Source organism: Ostrea edulis, chromosome 6, assembly GCF_947568905.1.
Source record: "Ostrea edulis chromosome 6, xbOstEdul1.1, whole genome shotgun sequence".
In the NCBI taxonomy this organism is placed as follows: Eukaryota; Metazoa; Mollusca; class Bivalvia; order Ostreida; family Ostreidae; genus Ostrea; species Ostrea edulis.
The window spans coordinates 44,003,119-44,028,434 of record NC_079169.1 but is presented as its reverse complement, the minus strand read 5'-3'; the positions used below and the strand labels follow the sequence as shown (position 1 = coordinate 44,028,434).

Genomic DNA, 25,316 nt, shown 5'->3' with positions numbered 1-25,316 from the left:
TGTTGGTGTTATCATGTGATTGAATAGTATGAAACTTTGCCCTAGCCACCCCCCCCCCCCCCCCCCCCCCCCCCCCCCCGTCAAAACTGGCAAAATAACAGTCCCTTGTATAACTGACTATATGGCATGAGCGTCCCCTTGGAAAGATAGCTACACAGCGATGTTCACCTGTTGTGGGTAAATTACTCCCACGAAAACTCTGCTACATAGTAGAATTCCCCCTCATTCCATTTCGGCTAAATTTATGGAGAACTAGACAATACATAATCTATTTTTACCAAAGTGAAATCAACCCAGTCTGTTCAGTTATATAAACTGATATATTGAAAGATGTGTAATCTTCTATAAACGTGGCAGATTTTGTTGCTGTGTTATATATTTATGTATTCTATAAGCAGGGCAGATTTTGTTCTTGTGTTATATACTTATGTATTCTATAAGCGGGGCAGATTTTGTTGCTGTGTTATATTATATACTTATGTATTCTATAAGCGGGGCAGATTTTGTTACTGTGCTATATTATATATTTATGTATTCTATAAGCGGGGCAGATTTTGTTACTGTGTTATATTATATATTTATGTATTCTATAAGCGGGGCAGATTTTGTTACTGTGTTATATTATATATTTATGTATTCTATAAGCGGGGCAGATTTTGTTGCTGTGTTATATTATATATTTCTGTATTCTATAAGCGGGGCAGATTTTGTTGCTGTGTTATATTATATATTTATGTATTCTATAAGCGGGGCAGATTTTGTTACTGTGTTATATTATATATTTCTGTATTCTATAAGCGGGGCAGATTTTGTTGCTGTGATATATTATATATTTCTGTATTCTATAATACCACCTTCACACTCACGGATTTTTCTTACGAGTCCTTACGGTTCTCCGACTCGTAGTCAATCTCAAACATTCGTAAATCACTCGTTGGTATCCGTTAATAACTCGTCACAACGTGCACACACTCGTAAGGATCCGTGAAAGTAGGGGCAAATTTTTTGACATGTCAAAAAAATGTTCACGATTGTCCACGGATTTCATTTTCCGTAAATAACCCGTAAATAACTTGTAACAATCCGTAAGTATCGTAAACTGGTCGCAATAACATGTAAACTGCTCGTAAGAATCCATAAAACACTCGTAATTTTTTTTTTACGAATCTTTGCGGTTAGTTTACGATATGTTACGGATAGTTTACGAGTTGTTTACGGATTATTACGAATGCCTAAGTGATATTTACGATTTCATTCACGTTGGGTTATAATAGCTTTACGGATTGTTCAGTCATTACGAGCACTTTACGTATAGACACGATTACTTTACGAGTACATACTTAAACTTTACGATTAAGGAAAGGTATAAAAGACGCAAAATCTGACAGTTTCTTTCAGTTGTTATCAAGACATCGAAGAAGTTACAAATCTTGCATACAATATACATACATGCTGTTACAAGAAATGTCAGTTGTCGAATGATGATACAAAGCCAATTGCGAATACTTTTGAGTCAAAAACGTAAACAATCGTAACTAACTCCTAACTATTCGTAACAGCACGTTATCAACACGTTAACAGGTCGTGATTTACACGTAAAAGCTAAGCTAAATCGTAAATGTCCGTAATATACTCGTAACAATCCCTAAAAAAGCTCGTAAAATGTCGTAATTTGCTCGTATTTATCAATGTTCACTCGGAACAAATCGTAAATGTGTGCCGTATTTGCATCGCAAGAACTCGTAATAAACCGTAAATAGCCCGTAAATACTCATAGAACGTTCTTAAACAGCTCTTTAAAGTGTCTAAATCGTAACAATCCGTGTACTTTTACGGATTGTGGAATACGTAAGGATCCGTAAGAAAAATCCGTGAGTGTGATACATAAGCGGGGCAGATTTTGTTGCTGTGTTATATTATATATTTATGTATTCTATAAGCGGGGCAGATTTTGTTGCTGTGCTATATTATATATTTATGTATTATATAAGCGGGCCAGATTTTGTTGCTGTGCTATATTATATATTTATGTATTCTATAAGCGGGGCAGATTTTGTTGCTGTGTTATATACTTATGTATTATATAAGCGGGGCAGATTTTGTTGCTGTGTTATATTATATATTTCTGTATTCTATAAGCGGGGCAGATTTTGTTGCTGTGTTATATTATATATTTCTGTATTCTATAAGCGGGGCAGATTTTGTTGCTGTGTTATATTATATATTGTGTACTGATTCTGCTTTTTACTTCTTAATAAATAAGCCGGGTGTGTTTTCCGTCAATTTAGATTGTTATTTGACAATATGTTTCTATGACGTTAGTGTGTAATTCACAGCCGATTAATTATCTAACTATTTTTTGCGACCCTTTGTGCAAAGTAATTATCAGAACATTCATACATATGTAAGATACGAATAAGAAATTTTCATGATACGAGTATGCAAAGTTTAAGTTGTAAAACTTGTTTAAGAAATATTCTTTCTTGGGACACAAAGCGTCTGAGATTGCTTATATGACGCGAAAATTGAGAACCATTATTTCCACCAATGACTCTCGAATGTCTTGTAAGAAATTGTAAAACAATTTTTGCAGAATTTTAAAAAAAAATCTCTTTAGATTATAAGAAATGAAACTACATTTAAAATATTTTGCATGTTAAGGAATTTCATGTTTACAGGATACATTTATGTTCCATTTGCTACATATGTAACAGTATGATTATCATTCAGAATCCTGTGTAGTCGTTTATGATTATATTCAACAACACATTTTTCACACGTCATGTATTACACATTTGTGACTATTTTTCCTTATACAACATCCAATTCTAAAACTATTTCCCTTCTAAGACACTTCTATGTTTTTACAATGAAATTCGCTATATTAGTACATTATATATTGTAAGTCTGATAACGGATCTCTTCATATTACATAACGTACAACGAAAACATTGAAGACCACAATCAAACTGCCGTTCAACATACCCCTATATACCGAATTAAAATTAAAATCCCAGCGACAGCATCAGCAGCAAGTGAGTAGAAGGCAAAAGTAGCCGACAATAGATGGCATCATATAGTACAAGTGCGCCGCAGGTAAATAGTGTAAGGACTACCCCCCTTAATGAATATAGTTTTTCATCTCTTTACATGCGGATGAAACAGTTGAGTTATTCGGGAATCATATGATAACATATATGTATGTAGGGGAAAAACTAGTGTCTTTGGTTGAATGGAAGCAAATATAGTGCTGTAAAGTCCTTGTTTCCTTGGAGCCCTAGAGCTCTGGCGAAAACCTCGAAAGATAACGCCATTCTTAAACACCATAGTTACAGTAGTTTTAAATATTTTGCAATTAAATTGAATGCATTGTAATAATGAACATGGAGGCGTCTACGAAATTGTGAAACTCGTGACCTTTTGGATCGGGGCTCAAATCTAACTGCATGGCAATAGGGCTCATACGCTGACTGCATTTTTTTCTTTCAAAGTTGGGTTTAACAACACGGTACACCATTGATGAAAACTGGAAAAAAAAATTACCTTTCCGTTTTCCCAATCTCCAACCGCTGTAGAGACCAAGTAACAGGAATCTGCAAATGGCTCCCACAATGGCTTACAGACTGTCAAAAAGTGGGAAATATTATTCTGGTGCATGAAATAACAAGATGTGTTTGTGAAACACACATGCCCCCGATAATGGTCAATTCAAAAGATGGCCAAGGTCACAATGACAAATATCTTGGTACCAGTAGAAAGATCTTGCCATAAAACTCTGATATTTACCATTTAGAAGTTATGATCAATGTCAAATGTATTAAAAAGTAGTTCAAACGTCAAGGTAAAAAGGTTTAGTACCCATGGAAAGGTCTCGTCACAAGGAATACTCATGTGAAATACCAAAACTCTAGCACTTACTGTTCAAAACTTATTAGCAAGGTTAAAAAGTTTCAAAAAGTAGGTCAAACTCCAAGGTCAAGGGGTAAACAAGATGTGTTTGTGATACACAAATGCCCCCGATAATGGCCAATTCCAAAGATGGCCAAGGTCACAAGGGCAAATATCTTGGTACCAGTAGAAAGGTCTGGTCAAAAGAAATGCTCATGTATAAAATGAAAGCTCTAATATTTACCATTTAGAAGTTATGACCAATGTAAAAGAAAATTTAAAAGTAAGTTAAATGCCAAGGTCAAAATGTTTAATACCAACGGAAAGGTCTTGTCACAAGGAACACTCATGTGAAATATCAAAGCTTTATCACTTACTGTTCAAAAGTTATTAGCAAGGTTAAAGTTTCAGACAGAATGACAGACAGGACAAAAACAATATGCCCCCCGATCTTTGATCTCGGGGGCATAAAAATATCTATAAAGATAGCTCATGAAGGGTGAAGATAACGAACAGTGATCAATCTCATAGATCCCATAAGCAATACGAAATAGATAGTTGGGCTAACACGGACCTCTGGACACACCAGAGGTGGGATCAGGTGCCTAGGAGGAGTAAGCATCGCCTGTCGACCAGTAACACCCGCCGTGAGCCCTGTATCTTGATCATCCTATATCTTGATCATTCGTATGAATGTAGGTTTTTGCATACCAACATCTCGAATCTTTGTTTTGTTTGTTTGTTCAATATCCCCAATTAGTCATCAAATCTTCGAATTGGAGTCCAGTGAGGTCTAACATTAAATCCTCTGTTCAAATTTTTCATTTTTTTAAAAATTGATTTCAGACCAACTTCAAAGTATGTTTTCTTTTAATAATTAAAGGGCAAGAGATCATGCCTGCCGTATCTTCTTATGATCACCTTCGAATGACACCAGGTTTATAGATGGTGGAAAAGAAATCGTTAAATTCAAGAGAAATATTTTTCTTTTGTTTGTACGTGTTCTTTATAATTGCGATGTAGTTTAATATCGAAAAATAAATTCAACTAGCTGTAAAAATGGTAGTAATTTTTACTGGTTACATTAAAACTGTAACATTTTGCCATATAAAACTTTTTGACCATACAATAAGCATTACATGCAAAAGTTAAAGTTACGTTGAAACATCTGACTAAATAAAATAATTCAATTAAATTAGAAAAATAGTTGAGAACTAAACCTGTTTTATAGGGACTAAAAGGGGGGCTCATCCAAACCCATGCATATTCTATATACTGAAAACAAAACGATGAAAATAAACTATGTGCCAAGAAATACTTTTTTGATGAAGACGCACAGCATGCATATATATATATATACTATATATATATATATATATATATATATATATATATAGAGAGAGAGAGAGAGAGAGAGAGAGAGAGAGAGAGAGAGCTACTTTTGAAAGATCAGAAGAAGAACTTGGTACATTGTAACTTGTCTATCGCCTGTCTGTCAGACATTTCTTTAAAATGGATCTCTTTCTTAAGTCTTCTTCTGATTCCCATGATATGTTACACAAATAAAATTGGTTCGCTATTAGATATTCAAAAATACTCATTATTCTTCAAGCCATCAACAATTTTCCTAAGAGGAAAATCGGCGTCCACCATTCCTTTACTTTTCCGAATAATGCAAAGGTGCCGTCTACTAGTACCATTAACAACGCTTTTTATACCCCCCGCAAAATTTGGGGGGTATATTGGAATCACCATGTCCGTCTGTCTGTAGACCTGGTTTTGTCCATTCATGGTCTAAGATACTAGTGCATGATTTTCTGAAAATGTATACGCTCATTACTCACCATATGAGGATATGCACCTGGTATTTTCATATTGATTGAACAAATTACAGGCGCTTTTCTACTTATCGACTTTGCCATTTCTAAAGCTAAAAAGAGTATATCTTAAACGTTCATGAAGAAATTTGATTTAAATGTTGTAAATACATTGTTCTTAGATGGAATTTATGCATTTCTTATTTTTAAATTAGAACATTTAAAGTATTAGAAAGCTAGGCTGATTTCTATTTTGTTTAAAGGAGAGTCTCTTTGTCTAGAGAATATTTCAAAAACAAATTAAAAGGTTTGAATCAGACCTTTTATATACATTACATTTTGATTTACAGTGAATGTATGAATAGTGGGGGAGGGGGATCATACTCTAGCAATTTTTAAACCATGTACCAAATTAAGAGAAATGATAATAAACAATTGAATTCTATGAAAATCCTATTTATTGGTATAGTGTTTATATTGAGCATCACCGGAAATATTTTAATATTTGATTGATTCATTGATTTTTTAAAGCAACATTTTCAATTATAAAAAATAATATACTAGATGACCATTTGATTAGACAACTTCTGGTTTGATCTGAGAAAGTCTGTTTTTATCCATTATATAGTGTGCTCCGCGGGGTTATTAGTCCCAAAAGGACAGTTCTAGTTTATGTTTATCTAATTTTAATCTTTCAGTATACAAATGTTTCAACAATTGAGAAATATGACGATCAAGATTAAGTTCATTTATCAGTGCTGTAGCAGCAATTATTTATGTTACAGTAAACAATAAATGAAATAGTTGGACCGCAGACTTTAAAATTCCAACGATATGCTGAGTACATAGATCTACTATTGTATACATATTGAATCTGACGCTAATACTGCTTAGATGATAGTTAAAAACAGCTACAAAATTTAATATCAAAATGTCACTTCCACAATTTGTCTCCATTAAAATACATGTGTACATTTAGTCTCAAACTTAATTTTTTTCTCTACAATATGAATTTTTGTAAGAGAAAAAATAATGGAAAATGAATTGTTTATAAGCTAGCTGAAATTATATTTCTTTAAAATGATTTGTTGTCAAAAACATGTTTTCAACAAGAAGTTTGATACTCAATCTTAGTTACTCACATGGTGGCATAATGTAATACATCCAGCCCATCATATTTATTTGGAAAGTGCCGCTTACATGAATGTGAATAGAATTAAAAGTTTGTAAACGTTTTGTCTGGTCATTGAAGAGAAAGCTCCTGCAGTCCGGGATTTCTGAGCAGCGGATACTGCTGTAGACCAAAGACGAGGAAATTTCATACTGCGCAGGATTGAGAAATTGTGAGAAATTGCCATCAACTGCACTTCCATATATGTTCTTCCGTGTTTGCTTTGATCGTGCTCGAAGAGAAAACGCGAGCAAGGATAAAACAGTTATTGTATAGCCAAGTCTGCAATTCCCTTTAGTCATGTTGACAGAGCATTAGAAAATAAGAACTCCGCTGTCAAACATTGATTTGTTATTAACAAGATTGTTTTTGCTCTACCGATTCTGATGGTAAACACAGAATTGAAGTATAGTGTGTTAGAAAGTAGATGTCCAATTTGCATCAGCTTGTAATTGTCCTAAATTTCAATGACAAATTATACAGAACATGCATCCATTTTGGCTATATGCAGTATGGCTGCGGGTTGACAAGGCCTCCTGGTGTCTAGTACTCACAATCCTTGTCTCAGAATTAAACAAGTGATACATGAGTTCACATACATATACATACAGAATATAATATATTATAAAAGATGTAGTGTTGCAGTACAGTAGAGCTGTTGTTGGTCAGAATGCCAGCAAAAAGCAATGGCACAGTTCAAAGATTCATCAAAATATATCAACAAGATGTATTATTTTGTGAAACACTGATGCCCCCGTATGGCATCAAAGTTGAAAATGGCCAAGGTTACAATTTTTCAAAGGTAAGTCAAACCACAAGGTCAAAATTTTTGGAACAAAAAGAGAGGTCTTGCCACAAAGAACGTTCATATGGAATATGAATGTCCCATCACCATCCATCCATAAGAAGGTGACTAAATGGGGCGGTCCTTCGGATGAAACCGCAAAAAACCGAGTTCCCGTGTCACAGCAGGTGTGACACGATAAAGATCCCTCCCTGCTCAAAGGCCATGAACGTCGATCATAAGCCGAAATTTTGCAGCCCTTCACCGGCAGTGGTGACGTCTCTATATGAGTGAAATATTCTCAAAAGGGACGTTAAACAATATTCAATCAATCAATCCATTCATAAGTTATGGCCAGGATTGCAAAATAGGTATTGCATCATCTTTCTATTCAACTCTGACAAACATGTTTCTAAATATAGAACGTCTAGAACCTTGTCTAGGTCACAAGTGTCAATCAAGTACAAATGTATTACACAACATAATAGCTGGCCCGTAAAGGATGGTCAGGGACAGGCAAAACTACAACAAGCTTTCACTTGGTTCCTTGCATCTTTTTCATACCATACATTTGGCTTAAGAACTCGTGATATCTTCAAGCAGTTCAAGAAGACTGAATCCTGAACTGCTTCTCATGCACCAAATAAAACAAGGTGAACCCTTTTATCCAAGTCTTCAGCCTACTGGTAACAATATGTCTTCATGGTTTTAAAGGTCTGATAAAAACGTGCTAGCGCCTTCTGAGACTCGGGATTATAAGCAATGAACTAACACCTAACTCATGCATAACAAGATGAAACAACCCTGACATAAAGTTCGAACCTTTATCGGACTGAAGAACGTGGTAAGGGCCTTGGCTATGGCCTTTGTCTTAATATTCCGAAGAGGTATAGCTTCATATAATCGAATGGCCATGTACATAATAGCAGGTATACCACTGGTTCCGTCTGATGAAAAGGGCATACCCAATCCACTAACACTCGACTAAAAGGTTATAGGTTGTAGAGAGGTAGGGGGATGTTTCTAATTAGGTTTGCAAAATTCAGAAACATACTTTCTCAACTTGGGCCAATGAAATTATTCAAAATCCTGTAACAAGTTTTATTGACACAATATGACCTGCCATAGGTGTATCGTGATATATTACTGGGATCACTATCTGGTTCAGGGGCGATTCCAGGAATTGATGTTAAGGGGGCGCCAATCTATGAGGTTGGGGGCCGCCTTGAGGCCCCCAGTGGGTCCAGGGCGAGCCCTGATGGGAGACAAGGGGGCGAAGCCCCCGGAATCTCCTGGATTTTACAGATTTTATAGGGCTTGAAATATGTCTCCTATTTAGTCATTTGTACTATTTTCTATCATTTTTAATAAGGTGAAATTAATAAAATGACACAAATTAAAAGGCTTTTTGGAAAAAATTAAGTTCTTCCAATAAAGTAATTTAAGAAATCATTTCAAATCATTTATTTTTCCAGGAGTGGAAGAAATTATTGGTTCTTTTATCGTTTAGTACATTTTCCTAAACAAGATACCTCGATTTACCTTAAATTTGAACAATTTTAAGGGGGGCGCCGGCTGCGACATCTCTCCCCCCCCCCCCCTTAAATCCACCACTGCAGGTGATCATACTTCATGTAGAGGTCAGGTTGTCGCCATTTTTATGTTGTTTCAAACAAATTCGAATCAAAGATAAAAGACACCAATTTTTTTTCGTACTTAGATATTTTCTTGAAAATAAATATTAACGCCAAACTAACAACTCAACTGTATGAAAAACGGGATTATTTCAGCTTCTCCATCGTTAACTTTCCATGTTTATGTAGCAATATTTCATTATCACCTGCATATTATGGTGTTTATATCTCTCAACTGATTCGATACGCAAGAGCTTCATATATAGAGTTCACGGCGGGTGTGACCGGTCGATAGGGGATGTTTACTTCTCATAGGCACCTGATCCCACCTCTGGTATATCCAGGGGTCCGTGTTTGCCCAACTATCTATTCCTCATCTTTCATTGGTTTTTTTATGTACATTGCAGGTATATACCGTAACCAACAGTGTATGTATTACACAATAATTTTTGCAACAATGCATAAAAAAGTTAATGTGAACTTTATGGTTAAGTGTATTTTTCATGATATGATGTGTGGTGTACACTTTGTGGTTTTTTGTTGTTGTTATCTTTTTACACTATTCAATGATTTCTATTGCTGGCGTTTTAATAAATGCTCTTAAACACCATAATTTGAATTACTCTTGTCTTTTGGCAAAAAATAAAACAAAGTAGACTTTATCACAGTTTGAAGTTCTAAACTGAGAGAATGGTATAATATAAAGTGAGCGCAGTCCTGGCAATCAAACGGTCGTCCAGTTCAATAGTCTACTGATTTAGCCTTCTTTCGCCTTTTTGTCCTGAATCAGTCACTTTGGAGCTCGTTTTCCAGACATTGTTTCAGCATAAAAAGTGTATGTGCACGCACAGAACGTCTCGTGCTCGTCCTAAGTCGGTTGCATACCATGCTTACGTCATGGAAATGCTGTCTTGTAAGAAAGTATTTTCATAATTCATCAAAACAATGTTGCATGGACTGTAACTTTGTTATTTCATTTTCATCATTGATTAAAAATGTGTATGTTTGAATTTGAGCTGTCTTACAAAACATTTTGGCCAATCACATATGTCTTGTAATGATTTATAGAAAAATAATTTGGGGCGAGATATTGCTAATTATTATTGATGCCAGTATAAATGAGATTCAGACATTCTACCAAGCTCTTATCTTTCCTCCTCACAAAAACATTAATAACTGTTTTGAAGGAGAAACTTCAGATGGACTTTACCACAACATATGCGCTAAATGGAGTAAATGAAATGTGGATTCTTAATAATTCCAAAGAACTGTAGTAAATTTGATATCACAAAACTTTTCCCAAATCAACATCATCATAACATAAACTTTTCAACACAAGTCGCGGTAACTCAGTAGTAGAGCGTTTGCTTTATAACCGGAAGGTTGTGAGTTCGAGCCCCGTTCGCGCCATCTAAGACGTAAACAAAGGTAGAATGCTCCTTCGTCAAACGCTCAGCATTTAGAAGTGAGAATCATGGGTCTTTAGAATATGATCTTAAAAACGAAGGTCCCGTGTCGTGAAAGGCGTTGCATGGCACGTTAAAGAACCCTCACTGCTAAGGCTCTGAGCGCTAAGCAGAGGTCTAAATGTGTGGTACTTCAACTACAGCTGGTTACGTGTCAATATGAGTGAAAAATTATCGACGAGACGTAAAAGAAACAACCAACCAATTAAGAATAACTTTAAAAATTTGAACTGTCGTAAAATTCATGGCCCAGTTTTACAAAAAGTCTTCTGGCTAAGACTAAAATTGTTACATAGTTCTAAAAACTCGTCAACATACTGAATTTTGTGAAATCATACTTACATAAAATTACATAACTAAATTGTTATTATTCACGTTAAAATCACAGTTCAGTCAACGTAAAGAATAAAATAAATTGCAAAAGGTCTTAGTCGTAAATTCTTTTGTAAAACGTGGTCCTGATCATTTAATGACGTAGTTATTGACTTTTGATGAGGTCTGTTTGTGACTATACAGACCTGCAGCCTCTATCAACCAATACCTGACCAGTAGACCTCATCAAAAGTCAATGATTTTATATTGTGGGAGTATACAAGTTACACAACGTCATAGCTAAATACGGACTCCATGATATCGTGATGTTTCAAGTTATAACGTCTACCAGCTTTATGACTATCGACTGCCTTCAAATCGGAATCATTTTCTGGCTGGGTATTAAGAAATATGTTCTAATTTAGAACATGTAATAGACAAGTATTGTTTTACTGTATCTGTGATGTGGTTTTGTTAATATATTGTTTCTAGAGAAAATTGATATCCCAAACAACCAGATAGGGAGTTAATACGTGAAGAGAAAGAAATAGTGCGTGGACAGTGCTCCTAGACCTGCAGCCCGTTACGAATGAACAAAAGCTGAGAACTTGGTAAAAAGAAAGGCGAAGATAACGAACAGTGAATATGTAATACGAATATGCAACATAACCATGTTAACATCTGATTTGCACGATGAAATCTGTTGATCGTGTATATTTTTATTTAACTGATTCCATGTTATAAAATCGCATTGTCTTTTGTAATATCTGTCTAAGATAAATAATTAGCGGTACTGTCAAAGCTCAGTCTCCTTGACGGTATTTTACCCTACGTTTATTTTATCACACTTAGTCCATAGATGAACCCATTCGTAAAGAATTGAAATTTTAAAGAAATACAGCAAACAGAGACAGACATTACAGGCATGCACGAAAACAAATCATAGGATATTCATAACCTCATTTCAGCTTTACCCCCCCCCCCCATCCTACATACACAAACAACACACACTAAATACTCTACGGTTACCTATGACATAGGCATGGCCTAATCATTCATACTAATATACTTATACTAATCAGCATACTAATATACTCATACTAATCATACATACTATCATACTCATCATATATACTAATATACTCATACTAATCATACATACTAATATACTCATACTAATCAGCATACTAATAGACTCATACTAATTACCATACTTACACTCATACCAATCAGCATACTAGCTGGTATAAGCAATTAGACAATATTTCTGAGATCATGTGAAACATCATTCAATGGTTATTCAAGGTAACTGGAGGTGTTGTGGATAGCGATATAAAATATGTTATTTTATCGTTTGAGGGAATCCATAAGAATGGCAGCGCTCTAGTTTACAGATAAACATGTGTTGATGTGTATCCATCACTGTCCTTAATTTATCAGCTAGAAAACTTCATGGAAACTAGGAGGCCAGAGTTACCCACTCTCGAAATACAAGGAATACTAAATGAGGAATGCGGGTGGAAAGTTTATCAAATGGACCGTTTAGATTCATTCCAAGATAGCAATTATTTTGTGAGCTACGGTATCTCGGTTGGGTCACATTTAAAAGGGGATCTACAAGCGATGGTCAGAGTAATTCATCGCCACCTGTTTAAGGAATCTGAAGCGGAAACGGAAAGGAAAGTGATGGAGCAACTTCACCGTGACGGATTTATTTGTACTACATGTAAACCATATTCCAACAAAAGCTGGTTTTATACAACAGGTGCATGTAAATCTATAAAAATTGTTTACAGAATATACGTTATATTCTAAATGGAACTTTTGATTGAAGTGTAAATATATCTTTGTCTGCAGGAGATGATCAGTGTGTAATTCGTCTCTTTTCATTCATTCCGGGGATACCTTTAAGGAAATGTGTACATGTAATTGACAGTGTATGTATGCTCAAAGAATTGGGGAACTTTGTTGGACAGCTTCATAATTCCCTTGCAGTAAGTAAATCTCGAGAAAACGGTATGTTAAGAATTATACCATGCTTATTACCATATATTCACCATGCTTTAAGTCATCAGAATATTTGAAGATCTTTCCCATATTCATTTTGTACCATAGTGTACGGATAAACTGGGTTCGAGGACAACAGTATTTGTTTCATGCTTCCTTATATAAAATCATTACTATGGAGGGTTAGAATAGGTTCTCAGTACCCCCTTGCTTGTCGCAAGAGGTGACTAAATGGGGCGGTCCTTCGGATGAGACCACAAAAACCGAGGTCCCGTGTCACAGCAGGTGTGGCACGATAAAGATCCCTCCCTGCTCAATGGCCATAAGCGCCGAACATAGGCCTAAATTTTGCAGCCCTTCACCGACAGTGGTGACGTCTCCATATGAGTGAAATATTCTCGAGGGGGACGTTAAACAATATTCAATCAATCAATCATTACTATAGAAACACATCATTTTAACTATAAAGTAAAATATTTCCTCAATTTTTAAAAAAATACAGTCCCGTTGATCGGCTGGGGCCCCGTCTCCCGATTCATTCTTGGTGTTGTAAATCACGTGATTTTAAAACAGTGCTGACGAAATAAAGGTGTTTAACAAAACAGAAATAGCTGGTTTTCGGAAAACAGCAGTTTTGTTGTATTATTGATTGGATCTGTTACCCTTAGCCCTTATTTTCGAGCAACGAATCCCATGTTGGATTAAATAGTATTGCTGTTGTTTCGAACCCGGTTGATAACTATATTATTTGATTTAAAAAAATAGATACGGTACAACTTTTCCTTGATACATGTATTCTTGGGTGATATAAAAGGCTCACGGCGGGTGTGACAGGTTGACAGGAAATACATACTCCTCCTAGGCACATGGTCCTACCTCTGATGTGTCTAGTGCCCGTGTTTGCCCTACAAACTTCCGCGAGAGTTCGTTTGCTCACAAACCAAACTCTTCCAGTTAGGCATTATGGGCCGCGCATACTGTGTGACGTCACTGTAGAATGACCAAAAAACATAACATCAAACGTAAACAGTTCAAAACAAGAACGTAAACATCAAGTTCATTACTTTACACTATAATTTGAACAGAGTCTCCCTACTTTTTAATGATCTTTTGATCATTTTATGTTTAAAATAAAATCCATACTTTTATATTAATGCTCTTAATGCCAATATTTTCGAGCTTTAACTACGAACTACTTCTTTAGTGTTATTTGCCCGCGTTATAATCGCGGAGTCACAATACACATATCTGTATATTGTACTGCGTCACATAGGAGAGGTCTATACGTAGGTGACGTTATGAGGTCTCGACGGGGAGTTTGGTTTGCCCTACTCTTAATTTTGTTTTGTTTATAGGAGTTATGAGATTGATCACTGTTCGTGATCTTCACCTTCTTCATATCAGCAATCTCAATTTTGAATGACAAGGCGTGTGCTCATGTACAATAGAAATCATAGCACGTTTGATTATGATTTTGAATGGTAAAAAACAAAAACGTAACTTTTAAAACGAAACTGTGCAATATGAAAGGGAAGTGTACTTATTTGTTTTTCATTTATGAAATCCTCTGCCCCATTACATTTTATTGTAGAACATTTCAAAGGATATTGTCATTCCACCAAGAGCTAATGACCCGTGGGTTTTACAGAATGTGTCTTGCCTTAGAACCCTGTTGACAAATATCAAGGTAATGGTTTTATTGACAACGGCATTTTAAAGTTTATTAGAATTCCTTGTTACATTTACATCCATGGTGTATCTATGTCTTTGAAGTTTGGTAAGAACTATAGGAACATTATCTTTTTATCCGTATATTTGTCAAGAATATTTGATGAAATATGTTCATTGTATTCATCAGAAGAATTTTAGTGAGGAAAAAGTAAGCACCATTCTGGACATCATAGACAAATTTGAAAAGCAGGTTATGACATCGTTTTACGAACTGCGGAAAGGTTTGTGGTTATTGAGATTCCTTGTATATACGTCATAGTTATTTAAATATATGAGTTAATGTTGTTTTTCCCGGGTAAATAGAAACTGAGTACATTATTCTTTTCAGGTGTAATTCATAATGATATCCATGATCTCAATATCATTGTCAATTACAAGGACGGAAAGCTACACCCCATATATCCCTCATGCTGTGGTGAGGTAAACTATGCCGTCAAAGCTAAATATGGGCTCATAGATTTCAACGATATCGTGCTCTCGCCTTATTTGTTTGAAGTTGCCATGGCCATCAGAGATTTAATGACTGATGTTAAAGATATTGGTTTTCTTGAAATCGGTGGTCATTTTCTAGCTGGATATCAAGGCATCTGTCCAATATCAGAGCCGGAACTACGATTATTGCCTTATTGTATTCAGGCTGCTTTGTGTCAGTATATTGTTGTCGGAGAAAGTGAATTTCAGGAACAACCGAATAACGAATACACACGTCTAGGAGCAGATGATGCATGGACAGTGCTTCGAAAACTACAGTATATTACTAATGAGGAAATGTTAGGAACTTGGAAAAGATTATTGATGTAGTTTTTACCTGCTGCGTGCTTATTGATTTTATCATACACGTTGTTTCCTAACAATGTAAAACTTATACGGTACCAATTTTGATGCACCAGATGCGCATTTCGACAAATAATGTCTCTTCAGTGATGCTCAACCGAAATGTTTGAAATCCGAAGTAACAATGAAGTTTTAGAGCTATTATAGGGGAAAACAGTGTGCCAAAAAAGTGGAGTCAAATTCCTCTAAGGATAAGAGCTATGCGTGAGGGAGATAATCCTTAATTTTGAAATGAATTTCTAAATTTTATAACAGCAATTAAATATACATCCGTATTTTCAAGCTAGTAACGAAGTACTTAGCTACTGGGCTGTAGAGACCCTCGGGGACTAACAGTCCACCAGCAATATTTCGTAATGAATGAAATGAGGTTGGAATTATATATACATTTATGATCGTGAACGTAGTTGCTGACAGGTTACATCGCAAATTATATGGTCGTTATAACGATCTAGTTTGCCAATACAGCCTATCATTTGGGTCAAATGCTGTCTGACATGTTTCATACCGATTGTTAGACCGTTCTTAGCACACTGATTTTAACTACGGATGACTCCGTTTGCGTGATCAAGATATAAGGCTCGCGGCGGGTGTGACCAGTCGACAGGGGATGCTTACTCCTCCTAGGCACCTGATTCCACCTCTGGTGTGACCAGTTATTGCTTATAGGAGTTATGAGATTGTTCACTGTTCGTTAAATTGTCTTCCCATTTCATCCAATTGAGAAGTAGCTAAGTGAGTAGTATAAGGCGCCTCGAGAGACAGGTCAACTGAGTGCAGTTTGGAGTGCGGGGTTTTATAGGCGGGTCAAGCAGGTGGCCGGGAGGCCACCTGGCGCGGTCAAGCGGGGCTGGCGCGGTTAAGCGGGTCAGGTGGTTAAGAGCTGGCGAGGTGGGGCGATAGCGTGTGAACGTTTTGTATTCCTTGTGTATTCCTTTTTGTTAAATTTCAAATAAAGAATTGAATTAAAGAAGAACAGTAGTTGAAAGTTTACACATTTATTAAATGAACAATTTACTGACCCGTAGTATTGCATCATAACTAAGAAAATAGATAGGCGAGAGGTTTCGTTTTCATTTCTCGGGTATTTCGGGTATTTCGTAAACAATGAACTCAGCTATTCGGTAGTTCTATATAACATGCAAAGAGTTATGCATATGTTCACTATATTGTGTGGTTTGGGTCAGATCTTTCTGCATTAGGCCTTTGTATTGAATCTTATGTGATTGATTGATTTTTAGCTCACCTGAACCGAAGGTTCAAGTGAGCTATTCTGATCACATTTTGTCCGGCGTCCGTCTGTCTGTCTGTCCGTCTGTCTGTCTGTAAACTTTTCACATTTTCGACTTCTTCTCCAGAACCACTGGGCCAATTTCAACCTAACTTGGCCAAAAGCATCCTTGGATGAAGGGCTTTCAAGTTTGTTCAAATGAAGGGCCATGTCCCTTTCAAAGGGGAGATAATCACAAAAATGCAAAAATAGGGTGGGGTCATTTAAAAATCTTCTTCTCAAGAACCACTGGGCCAGAAGAGCTGAAATTTACCTGAAAGCTTCCTGACATATTGCAGATTCAAGTTTGTTCAAATCATGGCCACTGGTGGTAGGATGGGGCCACAAGGGGGGATCAAAGTTTTACATACAAATATATAGAAAAAATCTTTAAAAATCTTCTTCTCAAGAACCACTAAGCCAGAAAAGCTGATTTTTACATGAAAACTTTCTGACATAGTGCAGATTCAAGTTTGTTCAAATCATGGCCCCCGGGGATAAGATGGGGCCCCAAGGGGGGATCAAAGTTTTACACACAAATATATAGGGGAAAACTTTAAAAATCTTCTTCTCAAGAACCACTAAGCCAGAAAAGCTGAGATTTACATGAAAGCTTCCTGACATAATGCAGATTCAAGTTTGTTCAAATCATGGGCCCCGGGGGTTGGATGGGGCCACAATAGGGGATCAAAGTTTTACATACAAATATATAGGAAAAATCTTTAAAAATCTTCTTCTCAAGAACCACTAAGCCAGAAAAGCTGATTTTTACATGAAAACTTTCTGACATAGTGCAGATTCAAGTTTGTTCAAATCATGGCCCCCGGGGATAAGATGGGGGGATCAAAGTTTTACACACAAATATATAGGGAAAAACTTTAAAAATCTTCTTCTCAAGAACCACTAAGCCAGAAAAGCTGAGATTTACATGAAAGCTTCCTGACATAATGCAGATTCAAGTTTGTTCAAATCATGGGCCCCGGGGGTTGGATGGGGCCACAATAGGGGATCAAAGTTTTACATACAAATATATAGAAAAAATCTTTAAAAATCTTCTTCTCAAGAACCACTGAGTCAGAAAAGCTGATTTTTACATGAAAACTTCCTGACATAGTGCAGGTTCAAGTTTGTTCAAATCATGGCCCCCGGGGATAGGATGGGTCCCCAAGGGGGGATCAAAGTTTTGCACACAAATATATAGGGAAAAACTTTAAAAATCTTCTTCTCAAGAACCACTAAGCCAGAAAAGCTGAGATTTACATGAAAGCTTCCTGACATAATGCAGATTCAAGTTTGTTCAAATCATGGGCCCTGGGGGTTGGATGGGGCCACAATAGGGGATCAAAGTTTTACATACAAATATATAGGAAAAATCTTCTTCTCAAGAACCACTAAGCCAGAAAAGTTGATTTTTACATGAAAACTTTCTGACATAGTGCAGATTCAAGTTTGTTCAAATCATGGCCCCCGGGGATAAGATGGGGCCCCAAGGGGGGATCAAAGTTTTACACACAAATATATAGGGAAAAACTTTAAAAATCTTCTTCTCAAGAACCACTAAGCCAGAAAAGCTGATTTTTACATGAAAACTTTCTGACATAGTGCAGATTCAAGTTTGTTCAAATCATGGCCCCCGGGGATAAGATGGGGCCCCAAGGGGGGATCAAAGTTTTACACACAAATATATAGGGAAAAACTTTAAAAATCTTCTTCTCAAGAACCACTAAGCCAGAAAAGCTGAGATTTACATGAAAGCTTCCTGACATAATGCAGATTCAAGTTTGTTCAAATCATGGGCTCCGGGGGTTGGATGGGGCCACAATAGGGGATCAAAGTTTTACATACAAATATATAGGAAAAATCTTTTTCTCAATAACCACTGAGTCAGAAAAGCTGATATTTACAAGAAAACTTTCTGACATAGTGCAGATTCAAGTTTGTTCAAATCATGGTACGGGGGGTAGAATGGGGCCACAAGTGGGGGGGGGGGGGGTCAAAGTTTTACTTACAAATATAGAAAAAAGCTTTAAAAGAACCATTGGGCCAAAGAAGTTGACATTTACATGAAAGCTTTCTGACATAGTGTAGATTCAAGTTTGCAAAGGGTAGTTTGGGCCATAATAGGGACCAAGGTTTTACATGCAAATATATATGGAAAGTCTTCAGATATGGGCCAAGGTGACTCAGGTGAGCGATGTGGCCCATGGGCCTCTTGTTTTTTATTATTGAACTCGAGAATGATTCACTTATAAGGAGACGTCATTACTGTCGGTGAAGGGTTGTAAAATTTAGGCCTATGCTCGGCACTTACGGCCTTTGAGCAGGGAGGGATCTTTATCATGTCACACCTGCTGTGACACGGGACCTAGGTTTTTGCGATCTCATCCGAAAGACCGCTCCATTTAGTCGCCTCTTACGACAAGCAAGGGGAAGTGAGATATCTTATTCTAACCCGGATCCCATATATTTTTACGCTATATATTTAAAAATAATTCATTTTTACTCTAGAAGTACTTTGGACATAAACCCTCTATTATGGATATAGCAGAACAGTTTTATAGTTATAAAAACAACTAAATAGGTCCATATATCTCTGTGCAATTCGCACCCTATGAGATCACAACGAAAAAGTACGTCACGACGTACATCTATATATGTTGTCGTTATTGACTGCCGTTATCAAGTGATAAGCTGTATATACGTGAAAACATTTCTTGTCAAATGCTGGTCAAATAATATATTATTTCAATTTCGTATCAAATCACTTGAACATTTTTTATATTTGCGCGAAGGTCAAAATTCATATTGTGACCTTGAAATCGCTCCTTTATTTTCTTCCGATCCCGTTCATCACTAAATTGTAAGAAAATCTAATTTACATAATTATTGCGAGCAGAATGTAAAGGGGGTAACGATATATGGTGTATAAAGTGTATATTTATATTCCTGTTACAAGAGGAAATAGTTAGGACACACTTCTGACACATAAAGAAACCGCATCTGATTATGTCTAGCCTACTCTTGAAAATGAAAAAGAGTATGCTGCATTAGATGCATTTTAAACTTTCCTTTATCGGAGCACTTGCTCCCAAGACTATTCAGTTAATGTAAAAGTAACCTTTGTTTTTAATGTAGAAGGGTCGGCCTGCATTTAGTTAATATCGTCCCACTTTTGCGATTATTACAATCATTTTTGTTGGTTTTTTAAATTCATAATGGCATTAAATATTATCCATTTATAAAATCACTTAAAGATTGTTTTATGTATTTTACTTTATTTTTGTATGGGGGCGCGTTAATTCAATGAGAAACAATTTCTCGGAATTAGTAAAAGATCCATTTCTAAGCTGCATTCTTTGTTTTCCATCTTGTTAGAAAGTTTGAGCAGACGTTTGTATATGTGTCATGATCTGAAAAGTATCTTCCTGTTTGATGATTCACGTTAGATTTGTCAGAGATTTATGCTATTATCTCCAATTTATTGGTAGAAATCAGGAAATAATACTTAATAACAATTGTCATCCGTGATCTACTGTAAAATATCGAGTTTCAAATCTAAGTGTACTGTTCAAGGCAATACGAGGATGTTACATGTTTATTCGTTAGAGTATTGTACCAGCTTACAATAAAATGTAATCTAAGTTGCAAGTCTGCATCATCACTTTCTCCAACTTGTTTTCAAAAACTTGTGCCAATGAAATGTATACATGTGCATGTATACATGATGTTTTACTTGATTTATTTTTGCGAAAGGGGTATTGCACTTGCACTTGGTATGCAATTTCGCCTACATAAATACCTTTTTTCTTGAATATCATTTTTTACAAATATTCTGCTATACAATGTCAGTTTATGCTTGTGTTTACCCAAGTTACTTAATAAAGATATCGATATGTTGATAGTATCTTTATTTGATAAGCACAAACATCACCATGATTATATAGAGTATATAGTAGATGTAACGTAATGGGCATAAAAAATTGCAAACTCTTGCAAAAGGCCACCTTAAACCAGAAATAAAACACTGAAATTGTTTTACTTGATTATGACTGTATATAAGTCCGTTTGAGGAAATTTGGTTTAAGGTTGATCGATCCTCATGTGACGTCATGGGTTTTTGCAAAAATCTTAATAAATTAAACTTTGCGCATGATAGAAATATATCTTTCTGAGGAATATTATTCACTGGATATAATAAAAAAATCTGGTAAACTATCAATACTGAAAAAGTTTATATTTTCCATAGATAATCAATTATTTATGATTTAAAAAAATGTTATCAAGGGCAATAACTCCTGTGCTGGAATTTCCTCAACTGGATGTCTATTATACATTAGTTTCCCTAATATCCATGATTAATCTATACATATTTATAAATTAGCAGTTTTTTTAAAACTGTTAATATTTAAATTTTGTCATTTCAACAAGTTTTTGTCTATTTTTATTATTATGTTTAACGAACATGTGTGATTTTCTGGTGTTCATATATACTTCTGTTTTTGCATGTCTGACATCTTTAAAAAGGTAGCAACATATACATTTTCTTTGGTTATTAATTGAATTAAACTATATTGAGTGGAAATTAATAAAGTTTTTCCACTTTTAACCATTAATATTGATAAGTCACATGAGGATGGAGCTACCTTAAGGTGGCCCTCTTGTTGAAAATGGATAAAATATGAAAAAATCGTTCTCAAAATTTACCTTGAGATTTAGCAACCTGTCAAACGTTAAACCTTTAAACTTAAATGCCTGGGTGGCCTAGTGGTTTAGGTGCTCGGTAATCTTACACTTAAACCATACGTTCCGAGTTCAAGTCCAATATTTTTCCAATATTTTTTTTTTCCTTTTTCATTTTTTGGGGTCGTTTTCTTGAAGGGGTGGGGTGTTTTAAATGTGATACATATATCATAACAAATATTAGTCATTTTCATCATAACTTCTAATATTTGCAAGTTATACGACTTAAAGAATGGGAATTTATTCTGAGATCATTGTAGTTCCGCTTGTTTACACTAACATGTTGCTGTGTGCACAGGAATTTCAAACCGCAATGTGGCTGACGAAAAGCTAAACAAATACTACAATACTACAAGAAAAAGGACACAAATGCACAGCATGTAATAAGTAAAAATAGGTCAAGGGAGGAAAAGAACTGTTATACAGTTTGACTTCTCAAAAGAAAATATAAAAACTCATGCAGCAAGTGTCATATGATATTTAGGCAAAGATAAACACTCGAATTATCAACCAAAGGCAAATGAACTGATAACATCTATTAAAGGCGCTGCAGTCATGTCAGAACAGTGAGTTAAGCAATGCCATATGTAAAAGGGTTGTTGCACACGTCTATGAAAATATTGTACTGTTCATCATTCCAAATAGGAAAATGGTTTATTAAGTAAAGAACGACTCATATAAATGTCAGTAATGCTAAACTGCGGCAGTTATTCATCTTGGTTAACGAAACATCAAAAACGTTGGCCTTATATTTAAAATGTAATTTTTGCATAGAAAAAATGTTTGTTTATACACACTTTATTGCTGTCATCATACTTTTAGCAGTAGGTATATTTATGTATCATGATGTCTAATTCTATCAGTTATGAAATGGAAGCATTAAGCTTCCATCTTCATAGAACTAAGCTAAAGCAGTACTAGATATATGATAGTATTCTATAATGATAAGATAAGACAGGAAGGCAGTAGTTTTACGACTAACAGTAGTATCATGATACAATCTGGTTCCAGCATTAATCTATGGCCAAATTAGGTAAAGGGTTGCATAACTGACCAAGGGTGTAGATCACTTGACCAGTGATAACCAATGATAGCTCAGCTTCACTTACAGTACATCAGTTCTTTGCTCACTGCCAGAAGTGCAACAGTGTGTTCATTTATATATTCCTCCCACCATCCCCAACATCTCCTTTTCTATTCATAATCCATTGGGGCTCTCGCACAATAATTGCCCGTTTTCCCCAATTCAGATAAAGCTAAGTATTAGATTAGTTCTAAGGGTCACCTCAACGGTGTCAACCTTAGGCAACATGCTAGTACTATGACATTAATTACCTCTAGTAGAACCCGATGGTGTCAACCCGGGTACTAGTACGAGTGTATTGAGTATTTACCCGATGGTGTCAACCCGGGTATCAATAGTCAGTATTTACCCGATGGTGTCAACCCGGGTACCAATAGTTAGTATTTACCCAATGGTGTCAAACCGAGTTCTGATGGGTTCCCCGATAGGTTGGGTCAATGATGTCAACCCGGGTTCAGTAGGGATTTCCCGAGTGTCAACCAGGAAATTCAGCTTTGGGGTTTACAGATTATTTTATCGTAGTGACGTGAGTAGCCCCCGAGAAGGCCAAATATGTAGTTATGTTAGATATGTTTATTATTCTATTGTACACTAGGTGGTATACTTTATTAAATTGTCTGTAGATACATGTATGAATGTGAATAAATTGTGAATGTTATCTGTGTTTTAGTAGTGTATAAATATAACACGACAGTCTATTATTAGAAACCGGTGTTTTCCATTTAGATTTCTGAGTCGGCCGTATCGTCAGCAAATGCGCTATACCTCTTTGTTGACATGTTGCTCTCTATAGATCGGGGTTTTTACTATAACAACTGTCTTTTTTAATATAGGAAGTCTCATAATTTTTCATGAAAAAGTGAAGATAAAGAACAATCTTATAATGATTACACAATCTAGAGTAGGGTAAACACGGATCCTTGTTAAAGTAAATATGAGTGATGGCAACTGTTGTGCAATGATAATGTGAGCGGTGGTATGTGCTGTACAGGTGGTGGTATGTGGTACATAATTGGTGTTATATGGTGTTAATGAAAATTTGGGTGTTAGTATATGGTGTTAACGAAAATGTGAGTGGAAGTATGGTGAAACATGCAAACTAATGACGCTAAATCAATCTCTTTAATTAATATTATGGAAAGAAATGCAAAACTAAGGACATATATAGGTGATAGTGTGAGTAGTGTTAAAGAAACCCTAAGTTATGGGAACTGGTGTGCCGATAGTGGCGAGTAGGTGTTATGTAGCGAATAGGTGGTAGTCTGTGGTGGTATGGGGATGTATAAATGGTGATATGTGGTGTTAATAAAATGTGGGTGGTAGTATGGTGGTGACATGCAAACTAATAACGGTAGATCAATCTCTTTCATTAATATTCGTATGCAAAGACATGCATAACTTAGGACCTATATGGGTAGTGGTGTGAGTTATGTTAAAGAAGATGTAAGTGATGACATCTGGTGTGCCAGTAGTGGTGCACAGGTGGTGGTATTGGGTGTATAGGTGGTGGTGTTTGAGTGGTGGTATGTGGTGTATGAGTGGTGGTATGTGGTGTATAGGTGCTGGTATGTGGTGTTAATAAAAGGTGGGTGGTAGTATGGTGGTGGCACATGCAAACTAAAATGGTAGATCAATCTCTTTCATTAATATTGTTATGCTAAGAAATGCAAAACTATATAGGTAATGTGAGTAATGTTAAAGAAGATGTAAGTGATGTCATCTGGTGTGCCAGTAGTGGTGTACAGGTGGTGGTATGGGTTGTATATGTGCTGTGTAAGTGGTGAGTATGGGGTATATAGGTGGTGGTATAGTGTATAAGTGGTAGTATGTTGGTGTTAATAAAACGTGGATAGTGGTATGGTGGTGACACATGCAAACTAAAAACGGTAGATCAATATCTTTCATTAATAGTGGTATGCTAAGAAATGCAAAACTTAAGACCTATATAGGTGGTAGTGTGAGTAATTTTTTCCTTCATTTTATTCAGGTATAAAATATCACAAAATGTCATGATTGTAAATTTATAATAACAAATTGAAACCTGGCATACTCCGTAGCATTATGCAGTTATAACATGACAAATGATGATGATATCTTAACCTAAGGATAACCCATAAGAGCTTAAATTAGCTTATATCCAATGGGGTCCTTATATTTATACAATATATATGATGAACAGACAAAAAGAATAAACATTACATGACTAACAATTGGAATTTTGGCAGGTTTTGATTGATAGTTGCATAATGCATTCAAAAATGACAAGCTTCAGACATATTTTCTACTAGAATACTAAAGTGATAAAAAAATACTAAGAATATTCTTTGCCTTTTATCTTAGGAATGATAAAAAAAAATTGTTTGTTGCACTTCTAGTATTTTTATTGTTTAGAACAAATTGATTATAGAAATAGTGTGGGGCTTTACCATGAAATATATTAAATACATGGTTCAACCTTAGTTGAGTAGCTCTGTCATCCATTTTTAAAATGCCCAAGAATCTAGAATGTCACTTGAAATGCTAGCTCTAGGACCTATATTTAAAATAAATCTGACAACTTTGCTTTGGGTTACTTGCA

The 25,316-nt window shown here is 35.7% G+C and overlaps 1 protein-coding gene and 1 long non-coding RNA gene across 3 annotated transcripts; both read left to right on the top strand.

Annotated features, from left to right (window-relative positions):
• Positions 1-11,847: 11,847 nt before the first annotated feature.
• LOC125648427 (hydroxylysine kinase-like) lies at positions 11,848-16,614 on the top strand. Of its 2 annotated transcripts, none has more exons than XM_048875539.2 (5): positions 11,848-12,837; positions 12,930-13,066; positions 14,671-14,766; positions 14,938-15,031; positions 15,139-16,614. In XM_048875539.2, exons 1-5 carry the CDS (start codon positions 12,525-12,527, stop codon positions 15,609-15,611), a joined length of 1,113 nt encoding a protein of 370 aa, XP_048731496.1. In that variant the 5' UTR covers positions 11,848-12,524; the 3' UTR covers positions 15,612-16,614. The 2 variants fall into 2 exon arrangements, with proteins under 2 accessions (XP_048731496.1, XP_055995638.1); XM_056139663.1 differs by having other exon boundaries at positions 12,456-12,837; positions 14,941-15,031.
• Positions 16,615-18,928: 2,314 nt separating this feature from the next.
• Positions 18,929-23,396, top strand: LOC130046795 (uncharacterized). The gene is made up of 2 exons (XR_008795806.1): positions 18,929-20,999; positions 21,564-23,396. It is a non-coding gene; the product is annotated as an uncharacterized LOC130046795 (long non-coding RNA).
• The last annotated feature ends 1,920 nt before the right edge of the window (positions 23,397-25,316 follow it).

Excerpts from the sequence above, each read along its gene's own strand:
- LOC125648427 (XM_048875539.2), top strand. The coding sequence starts at position 12,525 with ATGGAAACTAGGAGGCCAGAGTTACCCACTCTCGAAATACAAGGAATA. Across the intron at positions 12,838-12,929 it reads AAGCTGGTTTTATACAACAG|GAGATGATCAGTGTGTAATT; the intron begins GTGCATGTAAAT and ends CTTTGTCTGCAG. Across the intron at positions 15,032-15,138 it reads GTTTTACGAACTGCGGAAAG|GTGTAATTCATAATGATATC; the intron begins GTTTGTGGTTAT and ends TATTCTTTTCAG.